This window comes from Pelmatolapia mariae, linkage group LG3_W, assembly GCF_036321145.2.
Source record: "Pelmatolapia mariae isolate MD_Pm_ZW linkage group LG3_W, Pm_UMD_F_2, whole genome shotgun sequence".
Taxonomy (NCBI): domain Eukaryota; kingdom Metazoa; phylum Chordata; class Actinopteri; order Cichliformes; family Cichlidae; genus Pelmatolapia; species Pelmatolapia mariae.
Genome location: NC_086229.1, coordinates 10,477,312 through 10,496,787, shown reverse-complemented (window position 1 = coordinate 10,496,787; position 19,476 = coordinate 10,477,312). Strand labels below are relative to the sequence as shown.

The window sequence follows — 19,476 nt, the reverse complement described above, 5'->3', positions numbered from 1 at the left end:
GTCCAGAGTCACCGCGGGCCTCTTGGCTGCATTTCTAATCAGCGCTCTCCTTGTTCGGCCTGTGAGTTTAGGTGGACGGCCTTGTCTTGGTAGGTTTACAGTTGTGCCATACTCCTTCCATTTCTGAATGATCGCTTGAACAGTGCTCCGTGGGATGTTCAAGGCTTGGGAAATCTTTTTATAGCCCTAGCCTTCTTTAAATTTCTCAGTAACTTTATCCCTGACCTGTCTGGTGTGTTCTTTGGACTTCATGGTGTTGTTGTTCCCAATATTCTCTTGGACAACCTCTGAGGCCGTCACAGAGCAGCTGTATTTCTACTGACATTACATTACACACAGGTGCACTCTATTTAGTCATTAGAACTCATCAGGCAATGTCTATGGGCAGCTGATTGCACTCAGACCAAAGGGGGCTGAATAATTACGCACACCACACTTTGCAGTTATTTATTTGTAAAAAATGTTTCGTATCATGTATGATTTTCGTTCCCCTTCTCAAGTGTGCACCACTTTGTATTTGTCTTTCATGTGGAATTCCAATAAAATTGATTCATGTTTGTGGCTGTAATGTGACAAAATGTGGAAAAGTTCAAGGGGGCCGAATACTTTTGCAAACCGCTATACTTTTTACTCCTTTTACTACTTGCGTAACTTTTTTGACAACTACTTTTCACTTTTACTTGAGTAATAATATTTTAAAGCAATGCTTCTCTTACTTGAGTACAATTTTTGGATACTCGACCCACCTCTGCATTTAAGTTACTCTGTCTTTTGCAGACAGCAAGATATAGACTATAGGATAGTTAACCTTAGCAGAGCTTCCCGTCACTCATTAACGTAGCTGAAACTCCCCACATGGATTTGGTCAACCAAATAGAAAAGAGTGTTGGTGCTGCTGAGCCCCCTCTTGGTCCTCCACCAGCCAAAAAAACTTGATCCAGTTCTCTGTGGATGCATTTTACATTCAGTGCTGCAGATGATACCAAACTGACATGTAACTTGTGCAAAAGTCAAATCAGCAGAGGCAGAGATATCAAACATCTTTCAACATCTGTTATGCATGATCACATGCACTAATCCCCCCACCAGCACCAATTCATCATCAAAGCCATGTTCTTCCCCTGAAAGTCAGTTTCACTGTCTGAATAGAAGATCCTCCATGTGTGTCTCACTCTGTGAGGATTACAGGCTGTTTCCTACTTGGAGAGATGAAGCTGTTGGTGGAGCAGGTTACATCTGAGGTGGTTGCCCTGTAGTATAAATGCTGTCAGCATCACTTTCTATCTCTTCTTGGGGTTTGATTTGTTACATGTTAGATTAGTGAGACTGTTTATGAGTTTAAAAGTCATGTTCCTTTTTCACAGGATCTTTCTGTAAAGTAATTAGATCAAAATTCAGCAGTTAAATTAATACATTTAACTGCACCAATACATTTATCAGATTGAGCTGTTTGCCTGGACACTGATGACATCATGAGCCGTGAGCTCTGTGATTGGCTATGTGTGTGTTCAAGCTCAGTAGCTACTGCACTTTCGGCCAGTCAGAGACTACACACACACACACACACACACACACACACACACACACACACACACACACACACACACACACACACACACAGTCTAACTGTCAGAAAACTGCTAATGAAGATGAAGGAGCTGCTCCTCTTCTTCTCCTTTGCCCTCTGTGTCTCTGCTGACGGTGGGTTTCTCTCTGTAAACTGTCAGCAGGTTATTGATCACATTATTGATCAGTGTTTGATGTGTTTCAGTTCTTCATGAGAACATTCGTATCAACGGCTGTTCAGACTTTGATGGAGAGGTTATGTTTGGACTGGATGGTGAAGAGCTTGGCTACGCAGACTTCAACAAACAGAAGGAAATCTACCCTCAGCCTCCTTTTATTGATCCTATCATTTGCCCAGGATGTTATGACGGTGCTGTGGCTTTTCAACATATTTGCAGAAGCAACCTGAAGAAGAGACGTGATGCAATGAAGGACATCCCATTAGAATATGGTAAACACAACATTTAACCTTTGTTTTCTGTGCTACTAAGTTGATACAGAAAGTAACACAGTTCAAATCTTGTTCTGTAGCATCTATAATTCTGCTGTCAGAGCAAAACAAAACAGGAGGCCCAGGAGTCCAAAACAAAATGTCCATACAATGGAGCTCGTAAATCTGTTCAAAACGCAGTTTAGGGACCACGAGCAGAAACGATGCAGTTTGGGGGGGGGGGGGGGGGGGGGGCATAATAAAGCAGGTGTGGACAAGGAAAGGCAGGCCGCGTCAGACGTGGATGAGGACGAGCAGGCCGTGCCGGATGTTGGCGAAGATGAATAGAAGAATTATGGATTTGATCAACTGGTCCCTTGCATCCCATGCAATTGACACTCTCTTCTCGACAAGGAGCCTGGGTTCGGGTTAGCCCGAGTGTCCTGGAGGGACGTTCCCTGCCGTATACATGATAGATGGGTGGCAGAAGTGACGTGTCCTGTGCCTGGCAGGACTGTCTATTGAGGACATAGAATACATCTACCTATTAGGTAAATCGACTCATTCTTATATAGCGCTTTTCTACTCTCCTGGAGTACTCAAAGCACTGTATACAACATGCCTCACCCATTCACACAAGCACTTCTAAATTCAAATGCAACTAATAGACATTCACACTCCGACGAATGCATCATTAGTATCTTGCCCAAGGATATTTGGCATGCAGACTGGGGCAGCCAGGAATCAAACCGCCAACCACCATCAAACCACCAACCTTCCAATCAGTAGCTGATCTGCTCTACCACTTGAGCCACAGCCACCCCAACCATGACACAGGGCTCTTGCTGATCTGAGCTGGCTTGGCCCTGACTTATCGGAAATTTAAGAAAGCAGTTACAGCTATTCAGCAGTTACAGCCAGCCACAAGGCTGGCCGCTATGATCGAAAATCTGGGAAGAACTGTAAGTACTCAGACTGTTCTATTGGAATGCAATATGGGAAAGATCTTGGAAAAGCTCACGGCTCTTCAACGCAAAATTAATACACCTGGTGACCAGTGTGGGACATTAAGAACAATTGTAAAATTCAGATGCAGTCGTAGACTTGGTGGAAAGAGAATGACTTAATCTGCTAATGCTGCGCAGATGGAAATAGGCAGAATTGAGAACTGAGATTATTGATGTGAGATTTATAGGAAAGTGAACTGTCTAAGATGACAACAAGGCTCTTAACCTGAGGAGAGAAGGGAAAACTGTGAACTTGTCGATAGTGAGTGAGAAATGGTTCGCCTTCAAAAGGTTGGATTTGGTGCCAGTAAGTAGGAATTCACTTTTATCCTCATTGAGCTTTAGAAAATTTGAGCTAAACCATTATTTTAATTCAGATAGACATTCTATAAGGGGAGAAGGTGGGAGGTAGGAATCAGGTCTGCAGGAGAGAGATAAAGTGGCTTGCAAAAGTATTCAGCCCCCTTGAACTTTTCCACATTTTGTCACATTATAGCCACAAACATGAATCAATTTTATTGGAATTCCACGTGAAAGACCAATACAAAGTGGCGTACATGTGAGAACTGGAACGAAAATCATACATGATTCCAAACATTTTTTACAAATAAATAACTGCAAAGTGGAGTAAACAGTAGCTATGATGGTGGGAATGGGTCCAGTCAGCTCACATGCAATGCACTCTAGAGATCTAAAGGTATCAACATTAACTGTCAGGACTTTCAAGCGCTGGCAAAAAATGATCACGAGACCACCCCCACGATCTGACCACCGAGGTTTAGAGAATGAAAAAAACAATGGAGGAGTAGATTCATTTAGCTGAGAAAAGTCATCAGGTTGTTGCCAGGTTTCAGTTAAACAGAGAAAGTCAGATAGGAGGTCTTGGATGAGAGGTCTGATTTAATTCCATTGGAGTTGAGGAAAATCCTTTGAGACCCATGTTGGATGTATCTCAGACGAGGCTGGAAAGTGATGGTAGTGGTAGTGGAGCTCCGCCGCTGACGCGAGTGACAGCTGGCCACAAAGGTGCAGGAGCTCAGCGGCCGTATAGCAGACCAGTCAAGCCATAGGATGGTAGGCGAGCATCAGGAGAATCCACAACAAATGCCGACCAGCTCAAGAACATCTTGGCCCACATCTTAGACGATGTGGAGGAAAAAGAGCAGAGCCGGCTGGAGTGACGAACGGGTAGGCTAAAATAGCTCAAACAGTTAAACTAGTGCAGCTCAGCTGAAGTAGCAGATGTTGAGAACAAATGTTGCAAACCAATCCCTGGCATAGATTGATCAGGTCCTGAGTGAGAATGTCCCCATTCATTCAAATCTGAATCCAAATAATCCAAATAATTGAAAATGTACTGGTGAGTAGTGGCAGCCAGACGTGCCAGCGTTTACTCAAGCCGGAGGTTCTGTAAATGTTGATGATGCATACAATCAAGAAAAATCATTAAATTATCAAATATAATTTAATGATTGGTTGCAATATGTTTTTTGTTGTGGCTGTTTGTTTGTGTTCCTCCAAAGGTCATTCCTTAGCTAAAGTAGATCTTAAATCAACTAACAACAGTACTAAACCCTCCCACAGAACTGAAAGAAGCAGAATATTATTTAAATATATGCCTAGAAGTACAAATGCTACAAATGAACTTTTATTTGATCTGTAAAATACATCAAATCTTTATGTGCTTTTATTCAGATGCTCCTTCAGGTGTGACAATCTACACCAGAGATGAGGTGGAGTTTGGAATCCAGAACACTCTGATCTGTCATGTGACTGGTTTCTATCCCGCTCCTGTCAATGTCTCCTGGACCAAGAATGAGCAGAAGCTCACTGAAGGATCCAGCATCAACGTTCCCTATCCCAACAAAGATGGGATATTCACCCAGATCTCCAGACTGCAGTTCACCCCACAGCTGGGAGACATCTACAGCTGCACAGTGCAACATTTGGCTCTGGCTGAACCAGAAACTAGAATCTATGGTGAGAAAATAAAAACTATTTAAATCAAGAACATTGACTGAAATACAAAGTCAACTGTCTCCAGAGGTGAAGAAGACCGAGCCCTGACTCAGTTAGGATATGCTGGACAGTGAAGGGTGGGTGTCCGTTGATGAGCTGGACGATCGAGCGGCCGCGGGAACAAAACGATGGTCGGGCGGCTCTGCCTAGATCCAGTTCTGTCTGGAGAGCCGGGTTGATGGCGTCCTCCACCACAAGTGACAGCTCTAACCTTGCAGCTGGCTGGAAGTATGGGAGGGGATTCTAATGGTTCCATTTCGGAGTCAAACTGCCGAGAGAGGGCATCCGGTTTTACATTTGTGGAGCCTGGGCGATAGGAAATAGAAAAGTTAAAACGTGCGAAAAACAGTGACCATCGAGCCTGGAGTGCATTTAGTCTCTTAGCATTGCATAGGTATGTTAATTTCTTATGGTCTGTCCGCTCTAGGAATGGTTCCTCAGCGCCCTGAAAGTGTTCCCGCCACTTCTCCAATGCCAACTTAATGGCCAGCAGTTCTCGGTACCCTACATCATAATTCTTTTCTGCCGGCGAAAGCTGCCGTGAGAAAAAGGCGCAAGCTTAGAAGAGGGACAGGTATGCTGCAACAGTACTGCCCTTACCCCCACATCAGAAGCATCCACCTTAACAATAAAGGTTTTAGTTGGGTTGGGCTGAATGAGGATGGGCACTGTTGCAAAAAATGTTTTAGTCTTTTGAAAGTTCTATTCGCTTCGGTGGACAAGATGAATGGAAGTTTAGTGAAAGAGAGGCGTTTAAGTGGAGCTGATACGTGACTGTAGTTCCTTATGAATTTGCTGTTGTGTTGGCGAATCCCAAAAACCTCTGAAGTAGTTGGCAAGTGGAGGGTAGTCTGTGACCGCTTTCATCTTAGCCTGATCCGTCTTCTGAAACAAAACAAAAACAGGAGCATCAAAAGTCCAAAGGAACAGGAGTTCGGGCAAACAGAGTCCAGTGTCTTGCCCAAGGCCACAACGATCGAGACTGTCCAAGCTGGGACTCGAACCGGCAACCTTCAGATTACAAGGCAAACTCCCAACTCTTAAGCCACGATCACCCATATGGACTGTTTTCCAGGCCTCAGGTCCTTTGACAGACTTTTGGTTCTGGACTCTGTTTGCCCGAACTCCTGTTCCTTTTGACTTTTTGGACTTTTGGTGCTCCTGTTTTTGTTTTGTTTCTGAAGACGGATCAGGCTAAGATGAAAGCAGTCACAGACTACCCTCCACTTGCAAACTACTTCAGAGGTTTTTGGGATTCGCCAATTTCTACAGCAAATTCATAAGGAACTACAGTCACGTATCAGCTCCACTTAAACGCCTCACTTTCACTAAACTTCCATTCATCTGGTCCACCGAAGCGGATAGCGCTTTCAAAAGACTAAAACATTTTTTGCAACAGTGCCCATCCTCATTCAGCCCAACCCAACTAAAACCTTTATTGTTGAGGTGGATGCTTCTGATGTGGGGGTGGGGGCAGTACTGTTGCAGCATACCGGTCCCTCTTCTAAGCTTGCTGGACCAGGCGAGGACATGGCAGCTGCCGGACAAGGCGAGGACGTGGCAGCTGCGGAGCCAGACAGTAGCGTGGCAGCTGCGAATGTTGACGCTGCAGGCAGTGGTGTGAAAGCCGCACGCGACGGAGCTGGTGGTGGCATCGCGGGCAGCGGAATTGTAGCAGTTGACAGAGCAGGTGGCAGAGAGGAAACCTTAGGTGATGGAGCAATTAGTGGCACTGCAGGCGACGGTGATGGCTGGATGGTTGGACGGGCTCCTCAGGCAGAACCAGCAGGTGCGCGGGCCTCTGGTAGGGTTGATGCTGACTGGAGCTGAGCAGCACATAGGTTTGGTTCAGGCACCGGCAGCAGGGTGCAGTCCTCTGCTGGCTGAAAGAACTCACAGAAACTTCCAACAGAGGGCGGAGGTGGCTGGGTTAACTCTCCCAGGCTCTCAGCGGAGAATGATTACTGAGAGGGCTCAGAGTTCTCAGGTAACATGGGATTTGCTAGCTTTTTGGTTTCCAGGGGTCCAGAGTCAGCTGAGGGTTGGAGCTCAGCCTCTGAGGAGGCCCTGGAGAGAGTTGCAGTCTTTAGAAAGGCCAGCTTTTGAGGGAACGAAACAGTCTTAATGAGTCTGTCTTTTTGTCTGGCATGAGTGAATGAAGAGGGTGGCTCACCAGGGGACTGGGCTGCTAAAGGCTGAAGTAACGGTTGAGGTGAGGATGAAACTGGTGGTGGATAAGATGATTGAGCTGCAGGTAGCAGGGGCACTGGACACTGAGCTACAGGTAGCGGGGCAGAAGACTGTGGTGGAGGAGTAATAGGTGGTGGAGTGGTAGACTGAGCTAGTGGCAACTGAGCTGAAGGTTGCTGGGCAGCTAACTGAACAGAAGCCAAGGAATTCTTTGTTTCACCAACATTACCAAAACATGTCTTTGAATGAGTGTCAGTAGCCAAAAAAACCCCAAAACCCTCAGACGCATGCTGAACAGTCTCTTGAGGTGGCAGCTCAGACAACAAAACAGCGTTTTTATCCTTTGGGCTGAGGTCGATTGTCTCAGGGGTGACAGCCACAGTTTTAGCAGACTCCGAACAGGTAAACCCAGGCTCGGATGGAAAAGGACACAGTTCTTTCATTTTTATTCCCCAAAGGAGAACAACGAAAACAGTCGAGGTTACTCACGATTGTCAAGGTCATTAAGATAAGATGGGGCCTGATTATTTAAGACCTTGTATGTGAGGAGCAGGATTTTGACTTCAATTCTAGATTTAACAGGGAGCCAATGAAGGGAAGCCAAAACAGGAGAAATATGCTCTCTCTTTCTAGTCCCTGTCAGGACTCTTGCTGCAGCATTTTGGATTACCTGAAGGCTTTTCAGCGAGTTTTTAGGACATCCTGATAATAATGAATTACAGTAGTCCAGCCTGGAAGTAATAATTGCATGAACTAGTTTTTCAGCATCACTCTGAGACAGGATATTTCTAATTTTAGAGATGTTGCGCAAATGGAAGAAAGCATTTCTACATATTTATTTTAATATGTGCATTGAAGGACATGTCCTGGTCAAAAATGACTCCAAGGTTCCTCACAGCATTACTGGAGGCCAAGGTAATGCCATCCAGAGTAAGAATCTGCTTAGATACCATATTTCTAAGATTTTCAGGGCCGAGTACAATAACCTCAGTTTTATCTGAATTAAGAAGCAGAAAGTTAGCAGCCATCCAGGTCTTTATGTCTTTAAGAGATTCCTGCAGTTTATCTAATTGGTGTGTGTTATCAGGCCGCATGGATAGATAAAGTTGGGTGTCATCTGCATAGCAGTGAAAATGTATACTATGTCTTCTGATGATACTGCCTAAGGGAAGCATGTATAATGTAAACAGAATTGGTCCTAGGGATTGGGATTACAGACTTTCTGGAGATCCAAAGAAGAGGAATGATCTTCCATTGCAATGAATTGTGAACCACAGCCCATATGGAACTGAATCTTAAAGTCTGTTTGCCTGAATTGTAGTAGGACAAACTGTGCAAACCATACATCGATCGTTGGACTGAACTCACACCAATAAGCTACCCAGATCACCTAACAGGCCTGAACTCGATCATACTGACAATTTCAAAGACCCGGGCCTGACATTCTTTTCTTTCTTTTATTTTGGTATCTGTGTGCACACATACAATTTTGGTTATTATTGTTAGTTGCTTCATTATTATATGGTCAGAGTCACTGGAACAAGAGTACACAAGTTCAGGTATGGAATACTGGGAGCTAGTGGTGTGCGATACTGCATATTTTGGTATCGATCCGATACGGGCCAGTATCGCCGATACCAATACCAATACCGATACTTTTCAATAAATACGGTGGATGCCTCATTGAATTGCTAAATTGCAATTAATTTTCATGACCTTAAGTGTTTTTTGTGATTTTTTCCTTTTGTATTATTAATTACTTAAAATCCGGGACATAATTAGGAGAAATAATTAATTTATAATCAAATAAAAAATGATTATTATTGTGGCGGCCGTGGTCTGCGATGCTGCTGCAGGTGAGATGGACTCACCTTCATTGCATCTACAATCATGCCTCACCGGCTTAAAACCTGTGCCCTGCTTGTGCTGTTGTTGTTTTTGGTGTTGATGTGTACAGCTGGCAGCAGGAGGGCTGCAGCCGTTTAATGTAGGCTACTGTTACAGCAATCAGTGATCACTGTAAGGGTGGACAGCGCGCGGCTCGGGGTGAGCCGGAGGCTGGCGCGCCAGCGGGACCTGCCAAGCTGGAGATGGAGGTCGAGGTGCGCGGGGGTCCTGCCTGAGGGCGGCATGCTGTCCACTTCGGCCGTCTGCCCAGCTGCCTCTGAGCCCCGGCTCACTTCCACTCCTGCTCCGCCGCCTCTGCTTGCCATATGGGTGGCCATCAGGCCAGCTCCCGGGCTTCCACTGGAGGTGCGGGCGACCGCCAGAGTGGACACTTCCCCGTCGCTGGGCCGGGGCATGGGGCGCCGACTGTCCGGGCCGATTCTCTCGCCTGCTCGCAGGGTGGGGTGAAGCGGGCAAGGGAATATGTGGAAGCAAAGTGTGCCTGCTCTCCGCTGTCACAGGAGCGGCGAGTCCAGCGACCTGGCTGTTTCGTTTTTGCCGAAAGCACAGCGTAGCAAACAAGCAGAGCTCAAAGTAAAGAATCGATCTGACCAGGCTAGTATCGATCCGATACCGATCCCGACTTGGGATCGATACTATCGATATTTGGATTGATCCACCCACCACTACTGGGAGCTATTGATTTTGAATGTTCCTTTGCACTGCTTATTGGCCGCAGGTGGATCAGTAGCATGGAGGTGAGAGTGGTCCTGGTGAGGGGTAAGTAATCCTAAATTTCAGATGTTGAGGCAGGGAGGCAGGCAGGTGCATGGAGTGAGTGTGTGGATGAGTATAAGTCGACAGCTTAATTACCCACTGGGGAAAGCAATGAGCAGGAACACGGTGGCTCCTCCCAGAGGTGGAACTGCAGGCTCTGTGGAAAACACTGGCACTCACCCAGACCATGACATTCAGTTTGAGACATATGTATGTGTTTCTCCTGTTTGTGTACAGATGTGGAGGTGGCTGCTCAGTCTGATCCAGGTGTTGGACCTGTGGTGTTCTTTGGAGTGGGTCTGACAGTGGGTCTGCTCGGTGCGGCTGCTGGAACCTTCTTCCTCATCAAAGGAAACGAGTGAAGCTGATTGTGTGATAGTGATGATGTCATCAATGTTGGAGTATAGATAAATATGGGATTTAATCCAACTGTCAGGACATTTTGTAAGTGATTGATTCTTGATTCTTGATTGAATGATTCCTGATTCTTCAGTTAAAAGCATCATGTTCATCTGTAGAGCCAATCTGAATTTTCTCTGCTGTGTTTCATGAGATGAAAGTCTGACATCTGAAAATGACACAAGTACTGAAGATCAGAGGAACAGGTATGATGGATCCACATTGAAATTTCAGGTTCAAATCGTCATCTATGTTGAGATGCTCATCCTGTTCGCGGACTTTGCTGCTCCCTGCAGATCTTCTCATCTTCATTGAGAACATCCTTCAGCTGTTCTCTGAAACTAAAGTGATCCAGTACAACAAGTGTCCATTCTTAGCTGTTAACCATTGTGATATTGTAACACATAACAGCATAGCTGACACTTACACTTAAAACATGGTGAGGGTTCGAGTTCATGCTCAGATTTCTTTCAGAGAATGGTAGTGTTTGGGTCTGATTCAATATTTGGGCTTAACCTTTGGATATGAAACCTAAATGTAATGATGTCTCATGAATATGTCAGTTTTTTGTTTTTGTAAGTAAACGTGCCAGATGTTTGATTGACGCTGCAAACACATACGGGGAATTCTATGTGTGCAACATAAATACATAAAAACATATTAAAGTAGAAATATATATACACATATATATATATATATATATATATATATATATATATATATATATATATATATATATATATATATATATATATATACACACATATATATATACACACATATATATACACACATATATATATACACACATATATATATATATATATATATATATATATACATATATATATATATATATATATATATATACACATATATATATATATATATATATATACATATATATATTCCTGTATATATTGTGCTATTCTTAGTTAGTGTATTGTTTGTCTATGTTTGTTTGTTTATAATGGAGCACTGTAACAAAACAATAATTTCCCCTAGGGATCAATAAAGTATTCTGATTCTGATGATGATTCTGATTAATATACATGTATGTTTATCACCCCACCCACCCACCCACCGTCAGTGCAGGTTCATGTACGTACGTGCACCTGCCCCCTATATCAGGTACCTTTGCTCGTTCATGTATGGACAACCCTCTAGGCAGTAACGACTCCTTCTAGTGGGATGGTGCAGGGATAAACACACATAAAAGCAGTGAGATGTGATCTTTCACTATTTTTGAGCACTGATACCTTGCCCTGAGGAGCATAGGCCAACCTCATCATCGTTAACCATGATGAACAGCCAGGAAATCACCCAACCATCACCGTTCTAGGCACGTCTACAGGCAAAAGCAACCGTGGACCACCTCTAATTTAAGTTAGAATATTGCGGCACCTGTGGGTACGTGTATACCATTAAATATACTAATTGATCAGTCATCTGTCACGGCGGATGCGCCGGTGTGTTTTGATTTCAGGACCCAGATGCAGATGCAGAGAGAGAGGCGTGGCAGGAGACGTGACGTTAACAAAAAATGAGCTTTATTTAGCTGGTTGCAGGCAAAATATTAAACTAAGAAAACAAAGAAGACTGAACACTGTGCAACGAAAAGACTATGAAAAGCAGTGAAAAAACTACGAAGAAACCATGAACACTGAGTAACTATGAATAACAGTGAATACAAAAACCTATGACACACCATGACAGAGGGATAACAGATGACCTGACAATGACATACAGAAAACAGAGGACTTGAATACACAGGAGGTAATCAGGAGAAGTGGAGACACATGGGGAAATGGCTGACACGCTTAAACCTAATGACAGAACAGGGGAAATGAAACTAAATACAATGAACAAAGAACACCAGAATCCTACAAAATAAGACAGGAACACCCAGTACCATGACATCATCCTTAGTGTAGATTGTGGTGAGGGTGTGTTTTGGGGGGATTGTGAGCCCCAAATGTCTAATAAAAACTGGAAGCTCTTCCGCACTGTTGTGTGTGCGGATTTGGACAATGTGGGCTTCCTGGAGATTCTGTATGTTTCCCAGTTGAACATTACGTCAGGCCCTGAGCTTTGCTGGATTGAGGCTATTGTGTCAATCGCCTCTGTGATGACTTTATTTTTCTGATAATAATATCTAATCAAACTTTTTGAATAATTTAAAAAACCAAAAAACAAACTTGTATTTAAATCCTGTAATTCTGTAAACCACTAGTGCTTGTTAAAGTTCGTCATTAACAACCCCATCTCCATTGAGACTGTGTCAGCTCCCAGACAGACAAAAAACAAACTAAAAACCAGCAATAAACAACTTAAACATAAAAAATCACAAAGAAAGAACAATACAGTATCCACATCTGAACCAAAGAATAAAACGGTGAAATGTGGATTATTAAATATTAGGTCTCTCTCCTCCAAATCTCTGTTAGTACATGACTTAATAATTGATCAACAAATCGATTTACTCTGCCTTACAGAAACCTGGTTGCAGCAGGATGATTATGTTAGTTTAAATGAATCAACACCCCCGAGTCATTCTAACTACCAGAAACCTCGAAGCACAGGCCGAGGGGGCGGTGTGGCAGCAATTTTTCACACCAGCCTATTAATCAACCAAAGACCCAGACAGACTTTTAATTCATTTGAAAGCCTGATGTATAAACTTGTTATGTGACAGCTGTGTGCAGGCAGGAATAGGATCCAAAGTGCAGACAGTCAGAGACAAAAGGTGAACTTAAATACAGCTTTAATGCTAAACTCCAAAAAGTAACAAAACTCAGACCAAGGTAAACTTATACAGACAGAACACAGAGCTAGATAAGGGTAGATCACGACAATGACAAAACTGAAACACAGGGCTTAAATACATAGAGGGAGCAATCAGGAAATGGGCAACAGGAGGGAAACACAGCTGGGGCAAATCAGGCCTAACGAAACAGGGGAAGCAAAACCAGACACATTAACATCAGACATGGACCTTCAAAATAAAACGGGAATCATAAGACAGACTGAACTACAGACACAGACTGACTGGACACAGGGAGGCAGCAACTAGAGAACACAGAGACATAAACCATAAGACATAACTCTAACAAAGAAACCAAAGACTAGAAATGATAAATAATATAATAAACTCAAAACCCTGGGTCAATGACCCAGACATCCTAACAAACCTTGTCCACCCCAGCTGTAAAACTCAGAAACCAGTCTTGTTTGTTATCATCTATCGTCCACCTGGGCCTTACACAGAGTTTCTCTCTGATTTCTCAGACTTTTTATCTGATCTGCTAAAATACTAAAATATAATTATTGCGGGTGATTTTAACATCCATGTAGATGCTAAAAATGACAGCCTCAACATGGCATTTAATCTGTCATTAGACTCAGTTGGCTTCTCTCAAAATGTAAAAGAACCCACCCACCACTTTAATCACACTCTAGATCTTGTTTTAATCTTGTTGTGTAGAGTAGACTTTATCAAAGTAGATGTCTTTCTGAAAGTGCTGTAACTAAGTTTAAGAATATAATCCACCCACTGTTATCATCTTCAATGCCCTGTACCAACATAGAGCAGAGCAGCTATCTGAACGCTACTCCAACAGAGGTCGATTATCTTGTTAATAATTTTACCTCCTCACTACATACGACTCTGGATACTGTAGCTCCTGTGAAATCTAAGGTCTCAAATCAGAAGTACTTGACTCTGTGGTATAATTCTCAAACACGTAGCCTAAAGCAGATAACTCGTAAGCTGGAGAGGAAATGGCGTGTCACAAATTTAGAGGATCATCATTTAGCCTGGAGAAATAGTTTGCTGCTTTATAAGAAAGCCCTCCGCAAAGCCAGAACATCTTACTATTCGTCACTGATTGAAGAAAATAAGAACAACCCCAGGTTTCTCTTCAGCACTGTAGCCAGGCTGACAAAAAGTCAGAGCTCCATCGAGCCAGTAATGACTTCATGAACTTCTTCACAAATAAAATTTTTATCATTAGAAAAAAAATTACCAATAATCATCCCACAGATGTAATATCATCTACAGCTACTTTTAGTACCATTGATGTTAAGTTAGACTCTTTTTCTCCAATTGATATTTCTGAGTTAACTTCAATAATTAATTCCTCCAAACCATCAACATGTCTTTTAGACCCCATTCCTACAAAACTGCTCAAAGAAGTCCTGCCATTAATTAATTCTTCGATCTTAAATATGATCAACCTATCTCTAATAATCGGCTATGTACCACAGGCCTTCAAGGTGGCTGTAGTTAAACGTTTACTTAAAAAGCCATCTCTAGACCCAGCTGTCTTAGCTAATTATAGGCCAATCTCCAACCATCCTTTGATATCAAAAGTCCTTGAAAGAGTAGTTGTTACTGAAGAGTTTCAGTCAGGTTTCAGAGCTCATCACAGCACAGAAACAGCTTTAATGAAGGTTACAAATGATCTTCTTATGGCCTCTGACAGTGGACTCATCTCTGTGCTTGTCCTGCTAGACCTCAGTGCAGCGTTCGATACTGTCGACCACAATATCCTATTAGAGCGATTAGAGCATGCTGTAGGTATTACAGGTACTGTGATGCAGTGGTTTGTATCATATCTATCTAATAGACTCCAATTTGTACATGTAAATGGAGAGTCCTCTTCACCCACTAAGGTCAATTATGGTGTTCCACAGGGTTCAGTGCTAGGACCAATTCTGTTTACATTATACATGCTTCCCTTAAGCAGTATCATTAGAAGACATAGTATACATTTTCACTGCTATGCAGATGACACCCAGCTCTATCTGTCCATGAAGCCAGGTAACACACACCAACTAGTTAAACTGCAGGAATGTCTTAAAGACATAAAGACCTGGATGGCTGCTAACTTTCTGCTTCTTAATTCAGATCAAACTGAGGTGATTGTACTCGGCCCTGAAAATCATAGAAATATGGTATCTAACCATATTCAAGATCAAGATCAAGAAAGCCTTTATTTGTCACATGCAAGTTGCCCTGCAGCGAAATGGGACAACCCCCATAATGGTGGCACTGTCACTGAATAATGGTGGTGTTCTTTCTTTGGTGCGAACCTCTGCATGTCAATTTTACGGTCGTCTAATGTCCATCACTCGTCTCTTACCATTCCCGTTGGAGAGCTGTGAGCCTCTCCACGATGTTATCCATCCATACTGAGATGTTATTCACTTTGCTCATAGAGCATTAGTGTTCACGACAGCCGTGAGCCTATCCAAGATGTTGTCAGATGTTGTCAGAGTTTCAGTACTCACAGCAGCCGCAAGCTTCTCCAAGATGTCATCCATGCTGCATCTAATGAGCCCATTCTGAGAAGCCACAGCTCGCTCCATCGTTTCTGCTTTCTTTATTCTTTGATAAGCCAGGGCCAAGCCAGCGCCAATCAGCAAGAACCGTGTTATCATGGTTCAGAAAAGGTAGATGTCTTCAATGGGCTCTCCTGAACCCAGGCTTCTCGTCGAGAAGAAGGTGTTAATTGCATTCAGGGACCAGTTGATCAAATCCATAATTCCTCTTTTAGGTTTTAGAGAACATACTGTGAGACTGTGCCAAGAATAGACAGAGACATGAGAAAGCCAAGCAGGAAAGATAAGGGAAGGGAGAGGGAGAAAGTGTGACCGCTTTCGTAAAGAGCCAAATGAGAATCTTACTCTGGATGGCGTTACCTTGGGCTCCAGTAATGCTGTGAGGAACCTTCGAGTCATTTTTGACCAATGCATGTCCTTTAGTCCACATATTAAACAAATATGTAAGACTGCTTTCTTCCATTTGTGCAACATATTTCTAAAATTAGAAATATCCTGTCTCAGAGTGAAGCTGAAAAACTAGTTCATGCATTTATTACTTCCAGGCTGGACTACTGTAATTCATTATTATCAGGATGTCCTAAAAACTCTCTGAAAAGTCTTCCGGTAATCCAAAATGCTGCAGCAAGAGTCCTGACAGGGACTAGAAAAAGAGAGCAGATTTCTCCTGTTTTGGCTTCCCTTCATTGGCTTCCTGTTAAATCCAGAATTGAATTCAAAATCCTGCTCCTCACATACAAGGTCTTAAATAATCAGGCCCCATCTTATCTTAATGACCTTGTAGTACTATATCACTTTATTAGAGCACTTCGCTCTCGCACTGCAGGCCTACTTGTTGTTTCTAGGGTATTTAAAAGTAGAATGGGAGGGAGAGCCTTCAGTTTTTAGGCCCCTCTTCTGTAAAACCAGCTTCCAGTTTGGATTCAGGAGACAGACACTATCTCTACTTTCAAGATTAGGCTTCAAACTTTCCTTTTTGCAAAAGCATATAGTTAGGGCTGGACCAGGTGACCCTGAATCCTCCCTTAGTTATGCTGCAATAGACATAGGCTGCCGGGGATTCCCATGATGCATTGAGTTTTTCCTTTCCAGTCACCTTTCTCACTCAGTATGTGTTAATAGACCTCTCTGCATTGAAACATACCTGTTATTAATCTCTGTCTCTCTTCCACAGCATATCTTTATCCAGTTTTCCTTCTCTCACCCCAACCGGTCGCAGCAGATGGCCCCGCCCCTCCCTGAGCCTGGTTCTGCCGGAGGTTTCTTCCTGTTAAAAGGGAGTTTTACTGGTTATAATTGTCCAAACCTTGATCAGTCCGATATAGCTCCCTGCAAACTCGGAGGCGACAGAAGCGCATGTGCAAACAAAAGACCAGAATGACGCTGAATAAAATCAGGTGAACCACAAAGGATAAAACCCAGATTAAAAGAACACAATCTGACAGAACAAGTCCACACAAAACAAGACAAGACAGCACAAGACAAGACAGCAGCTCCGCAGAGGACGAGCGCTAAAACAGCGGCTGCTATAGACGTTTCTATGGTCCAAGTAAGGCCAACCCAGGCTGCTAAAGAGAGATTACAGCAGCAATCAAATCCCCAGGATTGAAGACGCTATACTGTGTTGCTGGTGATATGGCAATACCTCTCTCCGCGATGGGTCAAGAAACACAGAAACGGCCACACTGTAGCTGTTATGCAGCTCGATCAAACCACCAGATTAATCCTAGCATAATTCCAGCATATAATGCTGAAGCACAGGAGGAAATAACTAGAAGGAGACCGGCTTGCCCTTATACTCGCAGGCACCGCCCTACAATCACTGTACAGGTTGGTTCCCAATCAAATTAGTCACGTAACAGAGCGAGCGCAGGGGAGAGAGGTCGAGGGCGATAGAGCAAGCGAGGGAGAGAGAGAAAATGAGAGAAAGGTGGGTAGCTCATCCGGCCACATTATCATTAAGGAAGATATGTTACCAAGGTGTCAGTGGCAACTGGGACCTATCGTCAAAACTATTGAAGGGGATGATGGTTTAGTCTGTCAGGTTAAAGTTCAAGTAGGAGACCAAAGTTGGACCAAGAAACAGGACCGTGCTTTCAAGCCCCTCGTTGGGTCTGTGCTTCCACAGGCCCCGCTGGTTTAGAAACTTATTCTCGTTAACGACAAGCAAGATGAAAATCTTTTACTTGCTAGCAAGGGAAGGCTGGTTGGAACCAAGCTCTTGGAGCTCAACTGTCCTCACCTGTCTCCATCCCAACTCCTTCAAAGGGCAGCCTTCCTCGCAGCTTTTTATTTCCATGACAGTTACAGTTTACAGTTTACACAAGCACCTCCCCTCGTAACCCCCCCTATGGTTATAAAAAACAAGGCACTATGTGTGTATGTGTGTGCACGTGTAAGCACCTGTATGCATGTGTATGCATGTGCAAGAATGTGTGTGTGTACACGTTTGTGTCATAGGGGTTGTTGGGATTCAGAGATTCTTTTATTGCTATTATATAATCTGCCTTATGATGAATGCATTGATAACGTGTTTTACAGTATTATTTTAACAGTAATATTGTTTACAGGGTTCTTATTGCATTGAATATGTTTGTCATCACATTAACCTTTCTATTCACAGGTTTATTTATGATCATTCTATACACAATGCATAACTGTGCTTGTTTAGAGTTGATGTTCCATCCAAGATACGGTGTACATTTTAGGACATCGTCAGGTATCAGGAAAAAAGTTGTCAGGTTTCAGGAAAAAAGTTGTCAGGTATCAGTCTCACACGAAAAATTGTCAGGTCTCAGAATCACACGAAAAAATGTCAGGTCTCAGAATCACATGGAAAATTGTCAGGTATCAGACTCACATGGAAAATTGTCAGGTCTCAGTCTCACATGGAAAAATGTCAGGTATCAGACTCACATGGAAAAATGTCAGGTCTCAGAATCACACGAAAAAATGTCAGGTCTCAGACTCACATGGAAAATTGTCAGGTCTCAGACTCACACGAAAAATTGTCAGGTCTCAGTCTCACATGGAAAAATGTCAGGTCTCAGACTCACATGGAAAATTGTCAGGTCTCAGACTCACACGAAAAATTGTCAGGTCTCAGTCTCACATGGAAAAATGTCAGGTCTCAGACTCACATGGAAAATTGTCAGGTATCAGACTCACACGAAAAATTGTCAGGTCTCAGACTCACATGGAAAATTGTCAGGTCTCAGACTCACATGGAAAATTGTCAGGTCTCAGACTCACATGGAAAATTGTCAGGTCTCAGTCTCACATGGAGGCTGCCATCTTGCAAATTTGGAGTAGTGACACCCACTGGTGACCGCAAACACGCCCCCCTACACTTTTTACGTAGCCCGGCTGCTCGAGTGTTTTTGCTGGTTTACCGCGACTGACGACTCGTTTAATTAAGGTAAATACAACCATTTCACTGTTATAAAAAAAAGACACACAGTTTATCGTCTTATAGTTCTAAAATCACTCTGTTGTTAATTTGTTTGCTAGATTAGCCGCTAGCATACGCGCTGTGTTGGAGGCTTGTTTCTAGCTAGTTAGAGATGCTACACACCTGCTACTCTAATAGCCTGTTATTGAAGCATTCAGCACTCCTTAGGTTTTGTTATCCATTTTTAGACAGCGATGAGATCAGCTGCACACTCTACAGAAGCCCAGAGTTACTGTTAATATCAAAAATATCATGCTGTCCTTTGAGATTTTAACATAAGACTGTGAGTGTAATGGATCTAAAACTGTTTAAATCTTCAGAGCCCTCTACAGCCTGGTAACATGGAAACTTTAAAAACAGCAGCAGAACGTTTCAGTAGTGTAGTCTAATTTGTTCTTTTCATTTAA

At 43.2% G+C, this 19,476-nt stretch overlaps 1 protein-coding gene and 1 pseudogene across 1 annotated transcript; both read left to right on the top strand.

Annotated features, from left to right (window-relative positions):
- The window catches only part of LOC134624184 (NACHT, LRR and PYD domains-containing protein 3-like), a 189,929-nt pseudogene that overhangs the window by 64,590 nt on the left and 105,863 nt on the right, over positions 1-19,476 (top strand).
- Positions 1,628-10,245, top strand: LOC134624189 (H-2 class II histocompatibility antigen, A-U alpha chain-like). Its single transcript, XM_063469176.1, has 4 exons — positions 1,628-1,701; positions 1,772-2,017; positions 4,699-4,983; positions 10,114-10,245. Exons 1-4 carry the CDS (start codon positions 1,644-1,646, stop codon positions 10,236-10,238), a joined length of 714 nt encoding a protein of 237 aa, XP_063325246.1. The 5' UTR covers positions 1,628-1,643; the 3' UTR covers positions 10,239-10,245.

Coding starts and splice junctions, on each gene's coding strand:
- LOC134624189 (XM_063469176.1), top strand. CDS start 1,644: ATGAAGATGAAGGAGCTGCTCCTCTTCTTCTCCTTTGCCCTCTGTGTC. Junction 1,702..1,771: donor CCTCTGTGTCTCTGCTGACG/GTGGGTTTCTCT, acceptor GATGTGTTTCAG/TTCTTCATGAGAACATTCGT. Junction 2,018..4,698: donor GGACATCCCATTAGAATATG/GTAAACACAACA, acceptor GCTTTTATTCAG/ATGCTCCTTCAGGTGTGACA.